At 35.4% G+C, this 21,841-nt stretch overlaps 1 protein-coding gene across 1 annotated transcript in view; it reads left to right on the top strand.

The window, feature by feature from the left end:
• The window catches only part of TNNI3K (TNNI3 interacting kinase), a 342,552-nt gene that overhangs the window by 68,918 nt on the left and 251,793 nt on the right, over nt 1-21,841 (top strand). Inside the window, exon 7 of the mRNA XM_054482207.2 lies at nt 4,397-4,507. Coding sequence (XP_054338182.1) covers nt 4,397-4,507 — 111 coding nt within the window. The remainder of the gene's footprint in view (nt 1-4,396; nt 4,508-21,841) is intronic.

The following is a 21,841-nucleotide window of genomic DNA, read 5'->3' as shown; positions in this document are numbered from 1 at the left end:
TTAAGGTATTCAAAATTTGCCTAATATTTGCATTTTACAGGAAAATTTTTTCCAGGAGGTGTGTACCATATTGCTGACTCTTAAAATTATTCCATTAGGACAAAATATTCCAGTAGAGTAAGAGGCTTATCAGTTAAATACAACAAAAGTATGTCCTCTCAAGTTGTTCCTTGTGACTCAATCAGGAAAACCACTATGGAAAGTCAGAAGTGAAGTACTGACGTTGGAGTCCAACAGACCTGGGTTTGCATCTACCTTCAACACTTACAAACTCAGGTTCAGTTAGCACTTTAAATTCTTTGAGCCTGAGTGACATCGGCTATAAAATAGGGTTAATAATTATTTTCTCTCATAGGTAAATTGAGAAGCTTAAATGAGAGGATATAGATAGAACATTTTGCATGGAACTTGGCTCATAGTAAGCAATTTATATGCAGTAATTACTGCTTTATGTTTATTATCTTTAGCATAGCTGCATAAGATAAAAGTTTTATTTTGGCAGTATTTAGTTAAAAAGTATTTAGATCAATTAGAGGTCAAGCTTGAGAAATCCAACCAAGGTATGAAAGGATAAATTATTACTCTTAACTTTTGACCTTACCATTTGCCCATTCTGAAGGAATCCTAATATACTTTAAAAAAAATTCCACAAATATTGACTGAATAAGGAGAAAATACAAAGATACTTGAAGAAAGGATAAATGTGTGTTTACTAAAACTGCCTAATAGATAAATGTTTCACATGCTCTGTGATTTACATAAAATTTATTTTAATTTAGCCTAGTACAGTGCTTGTCATAAAATAGACATTCATTAATAAATATTTGTCGAATAAAACAGTATCCATCTTTCTACTGATTTATACAAGTTATTTATGTATTAAATATGTAAACCATTTGTCAGTTTTATATGTTGTGAATATTTCTCCAACTTGTCACTTGCCTTATTGTGTTTTTAACACTTTAATTTGCTCAAATCTATCATATTTTCTCTCTATTTAAAAATATAACTTTATGCTTAAAAAGACCTTCCCTACTACTCTGCATTTAAATTTCTGACCATCTGCAGGGAAAATGTTTTAAGGCAATGTTTTTCCTATTTATCTCAAGACTAATCATGCCTTTAGCCCTCACCAAGATTATTGGTAAAGTGAGAGTTAACTCCTGTGAACTGTTTTCTCTGGAGGAGGAATTCTCAGTTTCTGGCAGCCTATCCACAGCTAAACTAGTAGACATTTTCTCACTTCCAGTACTGGTACAGCCTTTTTCCATGTTTTATTCCTTTGTTTGTTGCAGTGCCTAACTCACGAAGCAGAGGGAGTGGAGTTAGGAGGAAGAGGTAAAGGGAAAGGAGAAAGAGAAGCTAAGTGATGAAATCAAATCAATATTTTATTTGGAAGGTACTCTAGGTATTATCAGAACAATTTTAAGGTAGATACAATTACTCTTTTTTTATATAATCAAGGAAATTAGCAAAAAGGGGTGACAGAACTGCTCCAGTTCACATAGTCATAGTGAGAGCTGAAATTCTAATTAGTGAGGCTAATTCTGACCTACATCTTAACCCTGCATTATATGCAGCTCAAATTTAACATGTGAAAACGAAACATTTTACTTCTGCCTCCAAATCTGCTTCTTCCTGGTTCTTCCCTATCTCTCTATCATTTTATTTCCCTACTACTTATTGCACTTGGAAAAAAATCCAAACACCCCATACCATGGCCTAGAAGGCCCTGCAAGATTATACATCTTTGACCTCATCTTGAAAATTTCTTTTCTTTTGTTTAACCATTTACTCAACATTGGCCTTACTGCTGGTCTTCAAACACAACAAGCTTATATCTGTCTTACGACTTTGGCACTAGCTATGTTTCATATTTTAATACTTATCCTTGAAATTGTGACTTTTTGCCATCTACCATTTATCTCAAAGGTCACCTCTGCAGTGAAGCTTTCCCTGATTAACCAGTTTAAAATAGCCATCTAATCATTTGTCTATTTTTATCTCATATCAGTTGGTACTTTAAGCTACTGTATAGCAATTTCTTATTTGTTTACTTTTTGTCTCTCCATTCACATAAACATAGTAAAATATAAGCTCTGTGAGAGCAGGGATTTCACTATCTTTACTCACTGCAGTGTCACCACTGCTCAGAAAAGAGTTTGAAACACCAGATATGCTCAATCAATATTTGTTTAGCATATACAGGGTATATTGAAAAGAGAAATGCATGATCAAAACTGGGTGTAGGAAAACGTATCTAATCATATGGAGGATGGACTGCAATGAAAAAAAGTATTAGTCAAGGAGACTAGTTAGGAAGCTGCATAATATGGAGGATGATGCTAGAAATAAGGAGAAGAAATGTGAGAAGTGTAAGTCAGTTAAAACCAGTAGAATTCTGAAACTGAGCTGAAGGGACTCTAGGTCCCTTGGAATAAAAAAGTGCCATTCGTATAAGTAAGGAATGTTAGATGACAAGTCAGCCTGGGAAAATTATAAATGATAATTACAAGAACAATTTCGAATTTTGCATTTGAGATGCCATTGATAGGCAAAATATATGGGACTCAGACTTAGCAGAGAAGTCAGGACCAAAGATGCATTTATCAGCTTGTATAATAATTACCAAAGTGGCATTTAGGAATGGGAAAGCAGCTTAGGGCTAAATTTCTAAATCATACGCTTTTACAAGACAGTCAGAAACAATGAATAGGCAACAAAAAGGAATCAAGGAATGTATAGACTTAGGAAAGCAAAGGAGTTAAGAATTTTGAGAAGAAAGAGATGATCTAATCATAGATAGAATGACTACAAGGACACTGGATTTGATAAATAGTTTACCTTTAGAAATTGAGGAAGTGATTTCAGGAGACTGTTGAGGTCCTTAATGCCTCAGGTGGAAGAAACAGTCATGGTGACTTCACCTGGTAATACAATGAAAAGAGAAGTGGGAAATAAATCTGCCTTAGTGAGGAGTATTGTGAGAAAAGCAAAATTCAATGTAGAATAAGTATGGTGAACTCATTTGAGATTTATGTGGAACTTGGGTATACCTACCTAAAGATTGCTAAAGAAATGAGACTGGAACTGTCAACAGATTCAATATCTTTTTTCAGAAGGTTGGAAAATGAAGGGAATAATAGAGATAAAATTAGCTTAGCTTCAGTGGGGAAAAAAACCCTTTTTTTTTAGAATGGAGAAAACATAAGTTTATAGTTCAAGTATATAGAGCCAATGCAAGAAGAAAGGTTGAAGACGCAATATTTATTTCACTTTCTCAGGCGAGCAGGTAGAAAAAGGGGAGGATTTGGAGACTATAACATTAATTTTACTATTTGTAGCTCTTTACCAAAGTTTTTTCATTTTTTAGAACTTCTTGTAGGCCTTTATGCAGGTGTGACAGCATTAAGAAATCGAACTTTGCTTTTTAGTGGTAAAATTTTCTTAACAGTATTTGATATTATATGTATGTAAGTCATAAATGCACTGGCCTATCTTATGACTTGACTTTATTGCTACTTGGTGTGTTGATAGACCAAATATTATAGAAGTTGTGGTTTAAATTCCTACTTTGAGGCTTAAACATGGAAATCTTTGTATTACAAAGATTAAATACAAAACAAAATTACAATATTGAATTTCAAAATAAAAATCCAATGAATGTTAATTGCTATTAATATTATAAATATTATTTCATGTATTTCCAAAGGCAGAAATATAACACAAATAATATTATAAAAAAGTAAGAATTACTTTAACTGTTGCACAAATTTTTCAAATTTGGAGGCTCAAATAATGGTTCTAACATATTCACTGGTAAAATGAGTCAAGTTAAGAAAGATATTATGAATTTATTGTGCCTAGATTTAATGATATTATGTATTAGGTAAGAAGAAATTACTGAACTATCATGAAACAGCCTACTGGGCTGCATGTACTTTGTTCAGTACTTGGTTCTTACTCTCTTCTTAAATGGCATATTTCATCCTCATCTCTAAAAGAAAAAAAAATAAACCTTTAAACTGTTACTGTAAATTCCTGACCTCACTGGGAGTTAATTCTAGTTGCTGGAAAAGCATATTCATTGGAGTAACCTACATGTAAAACTGAGTTTGCGGTTGCAAGAGTCTCACCATAGGTAATGTCCTTTCTGTCTTTCTTGTTCAAGCGGTACAGAATTGATTAGAACTGAACACCTCTGTCATTTGGTCCTACTTTCCACCATCTGAGAACTATTCTCTGGTATCTAATGTGCTCTTATGCTAGAAATCACACTTAAGTTTCCTTTGAGCACCTGAACTGGCTGATAGGCAGAAAATCAATACATCCTGTTGCACAGCTTTTGAATCTGTTATTAGCAGAAAAGTAACACTAAAGATATGTTTCCTTACAGGATAATGCAGAATTGATCACTTCTCTGCTTCATGGTGGAGCTGATATACAGCAGGTTGGATACGGTGGCCTCACTGCCCTCCATATTGCTACAATAGCTGGCCACCTAGAGGTAAGTCATGCCTTTGGCACCTGTGAAAACAAAGGTTATTACCTTTTGGGTTGTTGTTCTTAACTGTTTTGAAATACTGTCTTTGAGACTCTACAAGTTGGTTTATTTTTTAGATACTGAACACATTCATTTCTTATTGGGGTAAAATTTAGCTGTATAAATGAGCTTTGGATAGTCAATTCAGTCAATTTTCTAACAGTGTATTTAATCATCAATTAACATAAAGGTAGCTAGATATACGGAGGCTTTATAGCAGCTTAGTTTCCACAACTTGCTATTTTAACCTTGGGGAAGTTACTGAATCTCATGACCTCCCTCTTTTCTTCACTTATAAAATAGGAATATTAGTAAGCCTATTATAATGATTAAATTAGATAATTTATATAAATCACTTTGTAGTTTGCTTAATGCAGAGTAAGGACAAAATAAAAAATCATTCACTCATTCATCTACTTATGTATTACTTGAATGAATATTTATTCATCACCTATTATGCACCGGATACTGTTCTAGGTGCTGGGATGACAGTAGCAAGAAAGTCAGGCAAAATTTTCATTTTGTAGAGTTTAGCTGTAAAGAATAAAATAGACAATAAAGACAAGAAAATGTTATATAATTTTAATTAGTAGTGAGTACCATAAAAATAATAAAGTGAGGTAAAATGAAAACAATGAGAGAGAAGGGGGCACTATTTAAAATAAGATGTACAGTGAATATCTCTGAAAGGAGGTCATATAGGAAAAGAGATTTAAATGTAATGAGAATGTCAGCCATGTAAAAGGAGAGAAAAGGATTTCAAGCTTAAGGACCCTGAGTCCTAAAAAGGCTGGGTGTGTTTGAGGGACATGATTGAGCCAGAGTTGTTAGAGTGGAGTGAGCGGAGGAAGAATGATGAAGACAAGGTCTGGTGATGAATGGTTCCAAGCCAAATCCACAGTGTTTTAAAGGTCATAGGAAGGACTCTGGATCTTGTCTTAAATTTACAGTATTAATTTTATATATCCTATTATGGGAAGGACTTCCATTTGCATGATTTGGCTAACTTCACAAATCCTCATGGAATAGTTTTTATTGCAGCTGCCATTTGATAGATATAAAACTAAGGCTCTTATATAGTAATTGTCTTGACAAATTACAAAGCTATTGAGGAAAAGAGCCATGTTTGGAATCCTGATCATTTTACTAAAAATCTCATGATTGTCACACTCTATCAATTGTGGAAACACCAATAGCTCAACAATGTAAAAGATGAGAAGTCTGACATCCTCATTATTAAATAGTTATGTTTCCCCCTTTTAGTCATGTTGCAATTCAGTTATACCTTCTTCACTAATACACACACATATACGCACACAAACTATGAACAAATACAGCCGCATATAAAATTATACGTGAAGCCTATAAAACAGATGTGATCCATCTCTCTTAACAGTGTCACTTCAAAGGGCTCTTCCATTCAATACAAATTAAAATATCTAATTGAGAGCAAAATAGTTTTCTTCATGTTGACATTTCCATTCCTTTCCATATCACCTTATTTCCTGGAAAATAAATCCTTTTAGTGAGATTCATTGTAAATATAAGTGAGTTTGTGTTACTTATGAGGAAAGGGGAAATTCCATTAGATTCACTTAAATATAAATGTTTTCCAATAAAGAAAGAAAGAAACTGAGGCCAGTGATAAAGTAAATGAGTGGTAAACATTAAGAAATCTGGGTGAAATAATTTATGAGTTAGACACTAACTTCTAGGAAAACATGATCAACCTCTTAATGCCAGGAAAATTACAGACTATGTCTTCAAAACAAAATCCTTTTTTTCCTAATGTTGTGTTGATTACATTTGTGAATGATAGCATTACAATGGCTTCCAAAGCAAAGTGGTTAAGAGCTTAGTTTCTTCATCTCCTATTCAAATAGCTCTGTTTTCTTTCTTTCTAAATCATAATATGGAAGAAGGTATTATATTGATTTTACCAGACTTGGGGCAAACTTCACCAAAGTATTCCAAATAGAGCTCTACTCTTGCCTCGCAGTTCTTCATGGGTTTTCTGATTTCCCTCATTAGCTGATATTTGATGACTTTTACAGTCAATAGCTAGCACTGCAAAAAGCAAGTATAGATACATTAGCCTTTATTCTCTTCTTATATGGGGGACAAATTAAATTATTGATCAAATAATAAAGAAAAGGGTATCCAAAAATATCTAAAATAATTATATTCAAAATGAATGTTTTTGTTGGAGTATTTCTTTGAAAACTATTACCATTGACTTTTGACCAATGTGGCAGTTAGGAGCACTGATCCCCTGTACAGTTGAAAATCTATATATACATTTTGACTACCCTAAAACTTAACTATTTATAGCCTACTGCTGACTGGAAGCCTTATTGATAATATGAACAGTCCATTATCATGTATTTTTAATGTCACATGTATTATGTACTATATTCTTAAAGTAAGCTAGTGAAAAGAAAATGTTATAAAGAAAATCATAAGGAATAGAAAATATATTTACTATTTATTAAGTGGAAGTGGATAATCATAAAGGTCTTCATCACCATTGCCTTCACATTGAATAGGCAAAGGAGGAGGAGGAAGAGGAGGGGTAGGTTTTGCTGTCTCAGGGGAGGCAGAGATGAAAGAAAATCCGTGTATATGTGAACTTACATAGTTCAAACCTGTGTTGTTCAAGGGTCAACTATAATTGTAGTAAATACTCACTGTCAATATATCTTTACCCATATGTATTAATTCATTTAACATTTTTTGAGTCCCTACTTTGTCTATAAATGGTTAGAATATAGAAATATAGGAATGATACAACAAAATAAGACATAGATTTTTCCCCTAAATATTCTGTAATGCAACTGGGCACACAAAATAAATATGCAGAAAAAATATATAAGCAATTCAAATGTAAAACAGCAATATAGTTATAAGTAAGGAGTAGGAAGGATGAGAGTAGGTTTGATAATTGGGAATACAGATGTTCCTCAACTTATGATGGGGTTATATCTGAGTAAATCTGTCATGAGTGGCAAATATCATAATGGAAAGTGCATTTAACACACCTACCCTACTGAATATCATAGCTTAGCCTAGCTGACATTAAATGTGCTCAGAACTCTTACACTATTCTACAGTTGAGCAAAATCATCTAACAGAATACCTCTTTTATAATAAAATGCTGAATATCTTATGTAATTTATTGAATACTGTACTAAAAATGAAAAGCAGAATGGTCATATGGGTACTCAAAGTATAGTTTCCACTCAAATGTATCACTTTCACACCATTGTAAAGTCAAAAAATTGTAAGCTGAACCATCATAAGTTAGAGATTATCTATAATTAGAAACATAATAATATAGAGAAAATCTCAGAGAACACAAAATTGGAAGAGTTAAGAGTTCAGTGAGGATAGATATTGTATTAGTCCATTTTCACACTGCTCATAAAGACACACCTGAGACTGGGCAATTTACAAAAGAACGAGATTTAACTGGACTTCCATATGGCTGGAGAAGGCTCACAATCATGGCAGAAGGCAAGGAGAAGCAAGTCACGTCTTACATGGATGGCACCAGGCAAAAAAAGAGTAAATGAGATGCAAAAGCAGAAACCCCTGATCAAACCATCAGATCTCCTGAGACTTATTCACTACCAGGAGAACAGTATGGGGGAAACCACCCCTATGATTCAATTATCTCACACTTTGTCCCTCCCACAACACATGGGGATTATGGGAGTACAATTCAAGATGATATTTGGGTGGGAACACAGAGCCAAACCATATCAGAGATTAACGTGGCCTCAAAGAGTTAGGGAAGGAGTTATGAGAGGGGATTTAAAACTGAACTAGTCTAAAGAATGATGAGAACTAGACAGCAAAAATAAGAGGGATCTGGCCCAAAAATAGGAAGAAAAGAATGAGCTAAGCACACTAAGGGGCAGTGAGTAAAATGATAACATGAAACAAATTGTGAAGTGTCCCTCTAGGTAAAATTAGGTGTTAAGAATAGACCAGACTAAAGAAACTTGGAGAGTAGAAGTCTAAGGCGTTTAATTCAATGCAAGAAGCAATTACTGTGGTTTACAATGTATAACACAATTTCTGTGGTTTACAATATATAACACACAAGAGTAGATGGCATGGCAGATTAAGAGGTTAGTAGAACACAGAATTTCTCACTCTTTAAAGAAAATTAGAAGAACCAATGTGATTTTTTTCCCCCATAGGAAACAGGGACTATTTGAGAAAATATTTCAGCAAGAGAATAATTGGAGATTTGATAAGTAACATGTTTAAAAGGATTACTTTGACTGCATTATTTAGCATGAATTCTAGTGCGATTACATGATGATTAAACAAACAAAGATAAAAGCTTGGGTAAAGGATTCAATTTGGAGGAAAAATCAATTAGCTCCACACATGTTGATTTTCTGATGACATCCAAGTTTTCAAGTGGAAATGTTCATTAATCATTTAGAAACATACAAACGGCATTTAATGGACACATTTGGGCTTAACGTAAATTTTTAGAAATTATATATAGAGAGGTAATGTTTAAAACCATAATAACAGCTTAAAGTTGTATATTGGGCATAATAGATGGTCATAGGACTGAGCCTAAGAGAATCTCCACAGAGACTTAAGGAATTATTGAATAAGGAATTATTGAAGGAAACAAAGAATTGCTGAGTGATATGAAAAGGACTAAGATTATTTTAATATTACAATTAGGAGAATTTCAAGAGTTAAAGGATCCCAGGTATCAAAAAAGTTAGTGCAGAAAGGTAGAGCACATTGGGATAAAATATGCATTGAGTATTTCCTTACTATACTAAAAATTTAGGTGTTTATTCCACTCCTATTTTTTATTATCATGGTTGGCAGAAATAGCAATGGATCAGTGGGTGTTCCGTTTCATTAATAGTCACTATCTTTTATTGCCCACCTTTCTCTGTGAAACAATAGCTGATGCTAAGTCTGAGAGGACTCTTTGTCTCCACATATCAAATTCAGACCTTCCATTAGTGTCTCAAGTGTGTTTGTCCTCCCATAATTGTGAATTCTATTAAACAATCTTACAATAAAATTTACATTGACTAGGCAGCTGTCTTCTTCAATAATAGAAGACAACATGTGCTGCAGATTCCTAGACATGCTGACTACAATTTGGGACTCAGATTTAAATTTACTGTGCTTTGAAGAGTAGGCAAATATTAGTTGTCCCAGGTCTCAATACTTCTCTTTGACTGATATATCCATCTATCAATACATTTGCATATGCTGCTTTGTACAAGGCCTAAGATCCTGTCAGCAATCAATAAACATGCATTAAATCCTCTTCTTCCCTTTAGGTTTGGAGAATATGAGTCATACGCTTTCTCAGGCATGGAAAAGGAAAAATATTAGCTAACATTTGGTGGTACTTTATCATTCACATACATTTGTCATTTGGTTGTTTTGTGGGATAACTACTGCCAGACTCAGTTTATTAGTGAGGAAACTGAGGACTGGAGAAGTTGAATGACATCTACATGGGCATTCAGATGATAAATAAATAAGCTGGATGGGACTCCAACCTGGGGATCTACCTTCACATCTGTAGTCTTATACATAAAAGAGCGATTACTCCCCAGAGACTCTTCTGTTTATTGCTATAACACAGCTTATACCCACAAGACACAAGAAAAGTATTCAGAAAGTGAAAAAAGAAACTGAATATGTTATTATCTAAAGCCCAAGCATTACTACATATACGATTAAAGCAACATTAAATGATTCAAAACTAATTTTATAACGCATTCACTATATGGGCATAACCTATGGAAGTATAATGTAGTATATGAGCACATAACACACTCACACCATAAGTGTAAAACACTTTATACTTAATCAAATAACTCTTTAAAAAGTTGTTACTCTGGTGTTACATGCTGTAGTTTCTGCAGTTGCCAGAAGTCAAATCAGTTTTCTGCAGCCGTTGACAACTGTTTGAGCAGTGAACAGAAAGGCATGCAGCAAACATGTAAACCAATGTGTAATGTATAGAGGTTGTGGAGTGGTTTTCTTTTTACAGAAAAGTGTACTTTCATATACACCTTGTGAGGTGAGCGTATTATTCATAGTTGAAGTTATTCTATCCTACCATTTCCCATTTTCAAATTGTAAACACTTATCCAATCACTGCTTCAGAAATGCTTCCCAGTTATTTTGGAACTTATTTCTGATTTCAAGGAAATGCACTCAGTATTGTTTCAGTTCATTCTTTACTAAATCGTCTAAATGTTTCAGTAGAGAATTTTGTTTACCAAGAAGCCTCGGACCCTGTGTAAGTTATTTTTTAATAATGGCTTTAGTTTCCTCTCCAAAGGCACAAATGATAGAATGCTTAGAATTATAAAATATCGTTTCTCTCTCTCTTTCTCTTATTTTTAATTTTTTAGAGAGAGGGTAGTCATGAGTTTTTTACCTAAACAATAGCAAGTCTGTCCCAATCTTGTGAATAGGCAGTAGTCCCTTGTGAACTCCATTTGGAATCAGAACAAATAATGAAACAAAATAATAGTTAATGCTTTGAATAGATAACTTTGTACTGACCATATTAATTGACTTCATTCTCAGTTGAGATTTTTCTCCTCGTTTTCCTCAGATGAGAAAATCGAAGTACAAATAAGTAACTTGTCAAGGTGACAGAGCCAAAAATTTGTAGAGCAGGCATTCTCATGCCACCAAGCTTCAGAGCCAGCTCTCACTCACTGTGCTATACTGCTTCTCTCCTGATCCAAACAGTAACCTCTCAGCTCACCTGACCAGAATTTAAGCTTTGGACATGATACACAGAAGCTTAGAATGTGTCAGGAAAACATGCCATATCTGCAGATCTGAACCACCTCAAAGACTAAGCACATTAAGATATTCTGGTGCCTTTTTGTGTGGTCCCCATTCTTTTGGGCTGTATCATTTTTCTCTAAAATTTCTGCATTACATTTTTAATAGCTTTGTTGAGATAAAATTCACATACCATATAATTCATCCATTTAAAATGTACATTTCAATGGTTTTTAGTATAGTCGCAGAGTTGTGTAATCATCACCAAAGTCTAATTTTAGAATATTTTTGTCACCCAAAAAGGAAACTTAATACCCATTAAGTAGTCAGTCCCACCCACCCCTCACTGCCAAGACAACCATTAATCTACTTTCCATCTCTACAGACTGGCTATTCCAGACATTTTATATAACTGGAATTATGTAACGTGGTCTTTTTTGACTGGCTTCTTTTATTTTGTGTAAAGTTTTCAAGGTTCATTCATTTTCAATAAGGTTGATTTCTATCAAAATTATGTTATAATAACATATGACTTTATTTAGCAAAACAGAAAAAGATACAGATTCAACTGATAGTGTAAATGCAATTCTCTTTCTACTACCTGTCTATTTTCATTATAAATCAATGCTGGAAAGAAATCTTCAACTAAAACTTCAAGTCCCCAAACTACACTTCTAGTCACGAGAATGTGCCTAAATTATCAGACTAGGAACACCTCCATGAGAGAAAGTGGCTAAGTGGGGTGTCTTCCTGAATGGGCAGGCCACCTCTTACCTGGATATTGGACAAGGCCCCTACTCCAGATGATTAATCTTCCTTCCCACCACAGGCTCACTCTTTGCATTCTTAAGCAGTTATGACTGTAAAAATGCAGAAGTTTCTAATGCTTCAGTTGCGGTTAGCTTTTTGTAGTTAAAATTTTAGTAATTAGTTCATAGGCTAAAGCTTTGCTAATCAAAGTCTGATTTATTGATTAGCAATATAGTATAACCAGTGAACTTGTTTGAAAATAGAATCTCAAGCCTACCTCAGACCTGCCTATAATTAGCATTTTAAGAAGATTTCCAGATGATTCATATGCATATTCAAATTTAAGAACCCTCCCCTAAAGAGTATTAGAAGAAATTAGATTTAAAAGAGATATCTGAGGAAGATAAATAGAAACAATGAATGAATGAATGAATAGAAAGATGTAGCTTTCATTTGCTTTGCTTTACAATTTGCTTTTGGTTGGTACTGATTTAAGTGCTTTAGTAACTATTAAAGTGGCATTCAGGGCTCATTCTAGAGCCCAGGATCATAATCACTCATTATGCACAATATATGCCTAGTACTTCACACATTGTGGGTGCTCTAAATGTATGTTATCTCTCTTTTCCTTTCCAAGATATAAAATATCATAGTAGTAGTATTAAAATAAGAAGAAAGTTATAATGCAATGGAACTACAACACAATAATTATAAGATGTAATAAATAACCCAATTGAAAAATGGGCTGAGAAAGAGGCAGAGCAAAATAGCTGAATTGAACTCCCCAGCAATCGTCCCCTTAACGCCCCACAGGATAACCAAGCTGAACAACTGCCCAGGCAAGAAAACACCTTCATAATAACAAAAAATCAGGTGAATGATCACAGTGCCTGGTTTTAACATCAAGAAAAGAGGCACTGAAGGCTGGGTGCGGTGGCTCATGCCTGTAATCCCACCACTTTGGGAGGCCGAGATGGGCTGTTCACGAGGTCAGGAGATCAAGACCATCCTGGCTAACATGGTGAAACCCCGTCTCTACTAAAAATACAAAAAATTAGCCGGGCGTGGTGGCGGGTGCCTGTAGTCCCAGCTACTCAGGAGGCTGAGGCAGGAGAATGGTGTGAACCCGGGAAGTGGAGCTTGCAGTGAGCAGAGATCGCGCCACTGCACTCCAGTCTGGGTGACAGAGCGAGACTCCCTCTCAAAAAAAAAATTAAAAAAAAAACAAGGAAAGAGGCACTGAAGAGGGTGGGAGACAGTCTTGCATTACCTAAACTCTTCTCCACTTCCCCACTGGTGGCACAGCATGGCACGAAGAGAGAATCCATGTGTCTGGGAGAGAGAGAGAGCAAAGTGATTGTCAGACTTTGCATTGGAACTCAATGATGGCCTATCATAGTGAAAAACAATACAGGGCAGAATTCTGCCAGCCCCCATGGAGGGAGCATTTAGACTACTCTCAGCCAGAAGGTAACCCTCCACTGCAGCAGTAGGAACCTGACTTCCAGCTAGCTCTACCATTGGTTGACTACAGTGCTGGGGTCCTGAAAAAATTTGAAAGAGAGGCCTCAAGGACTACTTGGCAAGTACTGATGCTCTTCTGGGCTTGCAACCAGTGGACTTGGGGTGCACGTGACTCAGTGAGACACCAGCGGTGGTGACCAAGGGAGTACTTGCATCACCCATCTCCCAACTCCACGCAGTGCAACTTGGGGAGAGACTTCTTTTGCTTGGGAACGGGAGAGGGAAGAGTATAGAAGACTTTGTCTTGCAACTTGGGTAACCAGCTCAGCTACCGTAAAATAAAGCAACTAGCAGATTCCGGAAGCCCTCTCCTGATTTCACGCCCTGGCTACTGAACAGCATTTCTAGACCCACCCTGGGACAGAAGGGAACCCAGTGCGCTGAAGGGAAGGACCCAGGCCTGGCAGCATTCACCACTTGCTGATTAAAGAGCCCTCAGGCCTTGAATAAACATGAGTGGTAGCCAAGAAATAGTCACCACAGCCTTTGGGCAAGACCCAGTACTATGCTGACTTCAGGTGTGACCCAGCGCAGTCTCAGCTATAGGAAAGTAATTTATCCTCCCTTGGCCTCAATTTTCTAGTTTTAGAAAGTGGATTATACTATCACCCACAATAATAGTTGTGTGTGTGTGTGTGTGTGTGTGTTAAATGTCAATATATGTCAAATGCTTAGACACTACCTAGCACATAAACTTTAGGAAAGTTAGCTCTCATTTTTATCTGTTCTGTTTTGTTTCTGATTTTACTGTTATATAGTTCTAAAGAAAAAATGTGGTATCCTAGGTAGGGTAAAACATTAATGTACAATTTAACTTAGGGAAATTTAATATCCCCATTATATTGAGTCTTCTGTTTCAGAACAAATTCTTTCCATTTATTCAAGTTTCTTTTTTGATCTTTCAGCAGAATATTATTCTCATAAATTCTTCTCCTATGTATTTTATCTTTTCATTGCAATGTGAATGACATTTTCTAATTTGTTATAGTGTGTGTATCCTATACACACACTATATAAAACATATTAAGAATCAAGAAACATTGGTTCTTGATATTTAAGTTTAAATCATTAAACTTACTGATTTGTTTTATCATCATATTTTTTAGATGAGTCTTTTGGAACTTCCTGGTTTACAATTAAATTCCAATATATGGTGATAATTTTACTTCCCTTCTGATAATTAAACATCTTGTTTCTCTTTTTCCTAATTGCAATGGTTGATATTTTCAGAACAATTATCATTTTTCAATTGAATTATCATTGTACTCCTGGAATGAAACACAATTGGTCATGGTACATTATTCCCTTAGCTTGCTGCTAAACTTGTTTTGCTAATATTCATAAGTGAGGTTGGTCTATGGTTTTCTTTTTTGTATTATGGCATTAGTTTCCAAGGCTGCCAATAACAAAATATCATAGACTGAGTGAAGTGTATTTCACTGTACATTAGAGTAGAGTTAGATTAGAACACAGAGACCAAGATGCCAGACATGTGCACACACAGAGATATGACCATGTCATATCTGCTACTGCTACCAAGGCCCATCTGCTACTTATCACTTGTTCATGTACAACTATACATTTCTGTGCAACAGAAATATATTTTCTCACAATTCAGGACAATGGAAGTTCAATATCAAGGTGTTGGCGAATTTGATTTCCTCTGAGGCCTCTCTCCTTGGTTTGCAGATGCATTCACTGTATGTTAACATGGTCATATCTCTGTGTGTGCACATGCCTGGCATCTTGGTCTCTGTGTTCTAATCTACTCTTTTTATAAGGTCACCTGTCATATTAATTAATGCCTACCCTAATGACCTTATTTTAACTTAATTACTTCTTCAAAGGCTCTGTCTCTAAATAGTCACATCCTGAGGTATGGGGTTAGGGCTTCAACATGTGAATTTCAGGGGACACAATTCCCCATAACAATTATCCTTGTCATATTTTGAAATAAATGTCATGCTGAATCTGTAAAAATAATTTTGAAGCTTTTCTCTGTCTCTTTCTGTCTTTCTCTTTCTCTGAATCTGTTATGTAGCCTGATGTTGTTTTTATTTCACACAATGCAGCAATATTACCTTGTCTCTGATAAGTCTCCCAAAATTTCACAGGCAGAGAAACAAGTCCTGTTTCTGTAGGAGACCACCAATATGTACGTCTCAGACTACCATAATTTGGATATGGAAAACATGGCAAGGGCCAAATATGCCAGCTGATGCACATCATTATAAATTATTGTTTAAATATCAATCTAAGGAATGTCATTAATGATTGATAGGTATTATAATCACCATTCATTGTCATTAACTTTATAGGTTTCCATACTTGGTTTTCGTAGTCATGTGCAGTTCCACAATGCCAAAACTTGATATACCTTCATTTCAAACAGTTAAGTTTCTAAAACTAAACCTTTCTTTTACACATAGTCTTAAATATCTAAGACTTAATTTAAGAACACTGCATATTCTGTGGCATTCAAAGATGGTTTCTTCAGGAGTTGAAACCATAAACTCTATACCCCATTACTGAGTGTGCCCTATGTTACAGAATACTCTTTATTAGAGGAGAAAAAGCAATCTACTACTCTGCAGCCTTTTGGTCTGGAGATAAACACAAGATCATAGATCATGTATTATTATCAGTTATTTTAAGGTCTCAGAGCAATTCTTTAAGCATGTATCAATTGTAAGGAGTAACATAAAAGGATGCTAGCTTGTCAATTTCTTTTTGTCACTCATGTCTTTGGCATAGACTCTGTTAGCTTTATTAAACATTAAGTATTGCTTTCAGGGTGAGGTAGAAGAGCATAAGCAAGAAAAGCTTTATAGGCTAATAAAAATGTAAATGAGATGTTCATCAGCTTGCTTCCCTGGAAAATGATGGAAGAAACATTACCTGAAAAATTAGATTCAACGATTATTGCTAATCAAATCAACCTGAAATGAGAAATCCCTTTGTAACCATTTGTGTTAATTTGCATCCTTATGTCAATCTTTCTATGCACTGAATTTGCTTCCAACATCCTAGGTCCTCTATACATCTATATGTAGATAATGTATATACACATTTTTATATATACATAGAAATATATACATATATTTGTATAATTCATGTTATTAATTAACATGTATTAGCTAAACAGAAATATTTATGTTACATATTTGCAGCAGTTGATAAGAAACACCTATATATTTTAATTCATCTGCACTTAACCTTCTTTTTGCACACCATACTCCTTACCAGGAATTTGAAGACTGAGTTGTAAATCAAAATTTCTATAGCTTGTTAAAGTCACATCCTCAGAGCTTGGAAACCTCTGAGCTCCCTATGTCTCAGGAAGACAGGAAATTCTTCTTCTTCTTCCCCTTAATTAGGAATACATTGTAATAATAATATTTTCTACCTGACCTTTGAATACAGTAGAAAAATAACAAGTGGGAGCTACTTACTTTTTCTCAGGGATGATTCATCCTGGGATGGTGTTTAGACAGTGGCCTTTGAGTATTAGATATTCTATAAACATCGTGTGAGTTGTTCTTCTTGATGACTCCCTTTGGTGGATCTCCAAAGACCCTTTAGAAGCTTGCTGAGAGTGGGATGGAGGAAGAGGCTAGAGCCCCCATAATTGACTCTCAGCAACTGTCCTCTCTCATAGAATCATTCTTTTGTGGTGACCCTTAAAGGCACTTGGCCCATCTGCTACTTATCACTTGTTCATGTACAACTATACATTAGGCCAATATATCAGGTTGGTACAAAAATAAATGTGTTTTTTGCCATTATTTTTAATCTAAAAAACCTGCAGTTACTTTTGCACCAACCTAATAGTTACTGTAAAGGATGGAACTTTTAAGCAAGGCACACAAAACCTTCTAAAGTCACTCTGAGAAGCAATTCAGAGTAGCCCCTTGCTGCATCTTTCATTTTGCTGCCATTTTACTATTTTCTCTGCCCTAAAGCAGATCTCAGGTTACTAACTAACCCAATTATGCCAGAGGTTGCACATTTTTTGTGTGAAAAATCAGACCTTGGCGATGACCTTGAGCAGTAGGTTATAAATAACTCCCACAAGCTTAGCGTTCCAATAATGGAACACTAGGCATAAATGGGCTAACACCTTCAGCTCTGGGCTGAGTCTCTCACAATTACTGCAGGTCTCCACATCTGGGCAGGTCCTGACAATAGTTAAAGATTTTTTTTTCTCATAATTTGTCCCGAAAAGACATATATTGAGGTATTCAGAAGACTTGAGAAAAGTTCCAAGTTAAATAGGATAAAGGGCAATGGATACACATCTTTTGTTCAGAAATATAAAGATTATTCCTAGTTAGCGGCAAATATGTTCCTTCACTCTTCTCTGAATTCATTCTGTCATTCTGCTCCTGGACTTCCTACAATAGTACCTTGATTTATAAGGCCCGTGTCCAGATCTTTTACAGTCCACTTCATTCAAAATTCTCCTGAAAAATTCAAGGGACTCACTAACACATGGCTTTGGTAAAGGCATTCTCCTGAACAAAAACCTTTCTGACCTCAAAATACACCTAGCAAGGGATTTAGTGGTGATAATCTAGCTCTCCTACCTTTTCAGCCCTGGATCTTTATGCTCTTTATCTTGCAAAACATGCTCTAAATTAAATTAACTGCTACCCATTTGTATGCCCTGTGCTTCTACAGCATTATAGTCTCTTTATGGTTTGCCTTTTTTACCCATCCCCAAAGCCCAGATGAAATGCCAGTTTCATAAAACTGTTGGATCCATCTATCTTGAAGTTTTTCTATGCTCTGAACAACCACAACTTTTTTTTGTACGTTTCTAATAACATGTAACACCACCTGTTTCATGAGCATAGTTTTATTTGATGATTTTATTATACTCTTTTTTGAGCACAGGAACTGCACACTAGAAATCATCATATTTCTCACAGTTTCCAATATTGTGATTTTTGCATATAGTAGATTTTTAATAAATTTCTGTCAAATGAGTAAACTAATAATTATTCAAGAGTTTTAGAAATTATACAGAATGAGGAAAATTATTTCTCCTCTCCATAAAAGCAAAAGAGATTATAATGATATGTTTCATGAAGAAAGTAGCTTACAAAATTACAAGCAATTTTCATGAATAACTTCAAACAAATTAGTCTTAATACCTATAAAAAGTATCACAGCCTTAAAAAAAATGATGACAAATGATGTCAGCAGTATGGCAGAGTAGGTGTTTCCATTGCTTGTCATCTCACAGAAATATCAATTTGAGCAACTATCCACACATAAAAATACCTTCACAAGAGCTAAGAAATTCAGATGAGAGATTATGGCATCTGAATGGAGCAGAGAAATCAGCAAAGACACACTGAAGAGGACAAGAAGAATAGTTTTATATTATGCATGTCACCCTTCCCTAAGGCCTGCACAGTTCAGTACAAATAGAGATACCCTCCATGTAAAGGAAAAGAATAAAGTGAGTCCCTAACTTCATTGCAGGCCCCAGCACCATGCCTACCCCAGTGGATCCCAGAACCAGGCCAGTCGTCATGTCCCCAGACCTCTCTCTGGCCCCCATGGACCCAGCATACAGGCCCATGTCACTGCCAAATTAGCCCCTGTAACCTGTGGCCTCAGGCCTCAGGCTCATTCTAGTATCAGATGAGCCCTCAGAGCTCCAGGCCTGCTCTGGGCCACCCCAGTGCCAGGACAGCCCCCATAAGTCAGGCTCAGGCCACCCCTAGTAGACCCAGGTTCTAAGCCCTCCTACATGAACTCAGGTACCAGGCTCACTCATATGGACCCAATGTCCAGGCCCTCCCCAGTAGACCCAGGCTCCAGGCCTGCCCTTACAAAAAAAGACATCAGATTGACCCCTGTGGACTTAGGCACTAGGCCCATGAACCCACTGACCTAGGCAGCAGGCCAGCCTGCCTGAGGACTCCCGTGGCAAGCCCACTGCAAACCCCAGTAGATAACCTGGTCAGAATCTCTGGACAAGCTGTCTGGTGAAGGGCTTTCCTTGCCAGTCTGTAAAGACTGGAAGAAGTATCTACTTCAAATGCACAGATACCAATTCAAGGCCACAAGGATCACAAATAATTAGGGAAACATGACACTACCCAGGAAACAAAGCACTAGGAACTGGCCCTAAGGAAATGAAGATTTCTGAACTGCCTGACAAAGAATTAAAAATAATCACCTTAAAGAGGCTCAATGTGCTACAAGAGAACACAGACATCAGAAGTTCAACAAAGAGGTAGAAACCATAAAAAGAAATCAATCAGAAACTCAGAAGCTGAAGAACACAATGATTGAACTAAAAAATTTCACAGAGAACTTCAACACAAACTTGATCAAGCAGAAGAGAGAATCAGCGAGAAAAAAAAAATAAGGAAAAAACAGGTCATTTGAAATTACTCGGAGAAACAAAAAGGAGAAAAAGAATGACAAACGTGGAAAAGCCTACAGGACTTTTGGTACATCATCAAGTAAACCAGTGTATGCATTATTGAGGTCCAAGAAGAAACAGAGAAAGAGAAAGGGGAAGAAAGCTTACTGAAAGATATAGTGACAGAAAACTTTTCAAGTTTGGAGAGGGAAATGAATATCCTGATCCCTGAAGCCCAAAGAACCCCAAAGATACAGAGATATTCACTGAGACATGTCATAATTAAATTCTCAGAAGTCAAAGACAGAGAAAGAATTTTGGAAGCACCAAAAAAAAAAGTGACTCATCACATATATAGAAACCTTCATAACGGTATAAGAATATTTATTCAACAAAGGTGGCAGGAACACACAATAGGGACAGGACATTCTCTTCAATAAATGATACTGAGAAAAATCAACTCAAAATTGATTAAAGACTTAAATGTTAAGGGCTGAAACTTTAAAACTACTAGAAGAAAACATAGAGAAAAGCCTTTTTGAAATTGGTTTGGGCAATGATTTCTTGGCTATGACCTCAAAAACACAATAAATAAAGCAAAAAGAGATTAATAGGATTGCATCAAACTAAAAAGCATTGGCATAGCAAAAGAAACAATCAACAGAATAAAAAGACAACTTATGAAATGGAAGGAAATATTTGCAAACCATACATCCAATAAGGGGTTAATACTCGAAATATATAAGGAACTCAACTCAGCAACTCAGTAAAAAGATAACAAATATTCCAATCTGAAAATGTGCGAAAAACCTGAATAGACATTTCTCAAAAATAGGAAATACAAATCGCCAAGAAGTATATGAAAAAAATGCTTAATATCACTAATTATCAGGGAAATGCAAATTAAAACTACAATGAGATATTACCCCATACCATTATAAAATGGCTACTATCAAAAAGGCAAAAAATAGCAAGTATTGGCAAGAATATGGAGAAAAGTGAAACTTGGTACAGCAGTTATGGAAAAGAGTATAAAGATTCCTCAAAAAATTCAAAATATGACTATCATGTGATCCAACAACCTCATTTCTGGGTATATATTCAAAAGAATTAAAATCAGCATGTTGAAGAGATATCTGCACTCCCATTTTTTTAAAATGATGTCTCATTCTATTGCTCTCTCATTCGTATTACAACATTATTCACAATAGTCAAGATGTGAAATCAACCAATCAACCTAAGTGTCCATCTATTTATGAATGGATAAAGAAAATGTAGATGTAGAATACTATACATATAATATATATGAATATTATTTATCTTAAAATGAAGAAAATTATCTCATTTGCAGCAACATGAATGAACTGGGAGGACATTATGTCAAGTGAAATAAGCTAGGCACAGAAAGACAAATGCTGCATGATCTCACTTACATGTAAAATCTTAAAGCTTTAAACTTACAGAAGCAGAGAGTAGAATGGTGGTTGCCGGGGGCTGGATGTGAAGAAAGAGGGATGCGTTGGTCAAAGGATACAAAGTTTTGGTTATGAAGAATGAATAAATTCTGGAGATCTAATGTACAGTATAGTGTTTATAATTATTAATATTATGTTGTAACTTTAAATTTGCTAAGAGAGTAAATCTTAAATGTTCTTACCACAAAAATTTAACTATGTGAGGTGATGGATATGATCATTAGGTTGGTTGTGGTAATCACTTCACAATGTATATATAAATCAGTCAAAGCATCATGTTGCACAAAATAAATACATACTTTTTATTTGTCAGTTATACCTCAATAAAGGTGGAAAAATAAATTTTTAAACACTGAATATAGT

This window comes from Pongo pygmaeus, chromosome 1 (assembly GCF_028885625.2).
Source record: "Pongo pygmaeus isolate AG05252 chromosome 1, NHGRI_mPonPyg2-v2.0_pri, whole genome shotgun sequence".
In the NCBI taxonomy this organism is placed as follows: Eukaryota; Metazoa; Chordata; class Mammalia; order Primates; family Hominidae; genus Pongo; species Pongo pygmaeus.
This window is presented reverse-complemented; position numbering and strand designations above follow the sequence as displayed.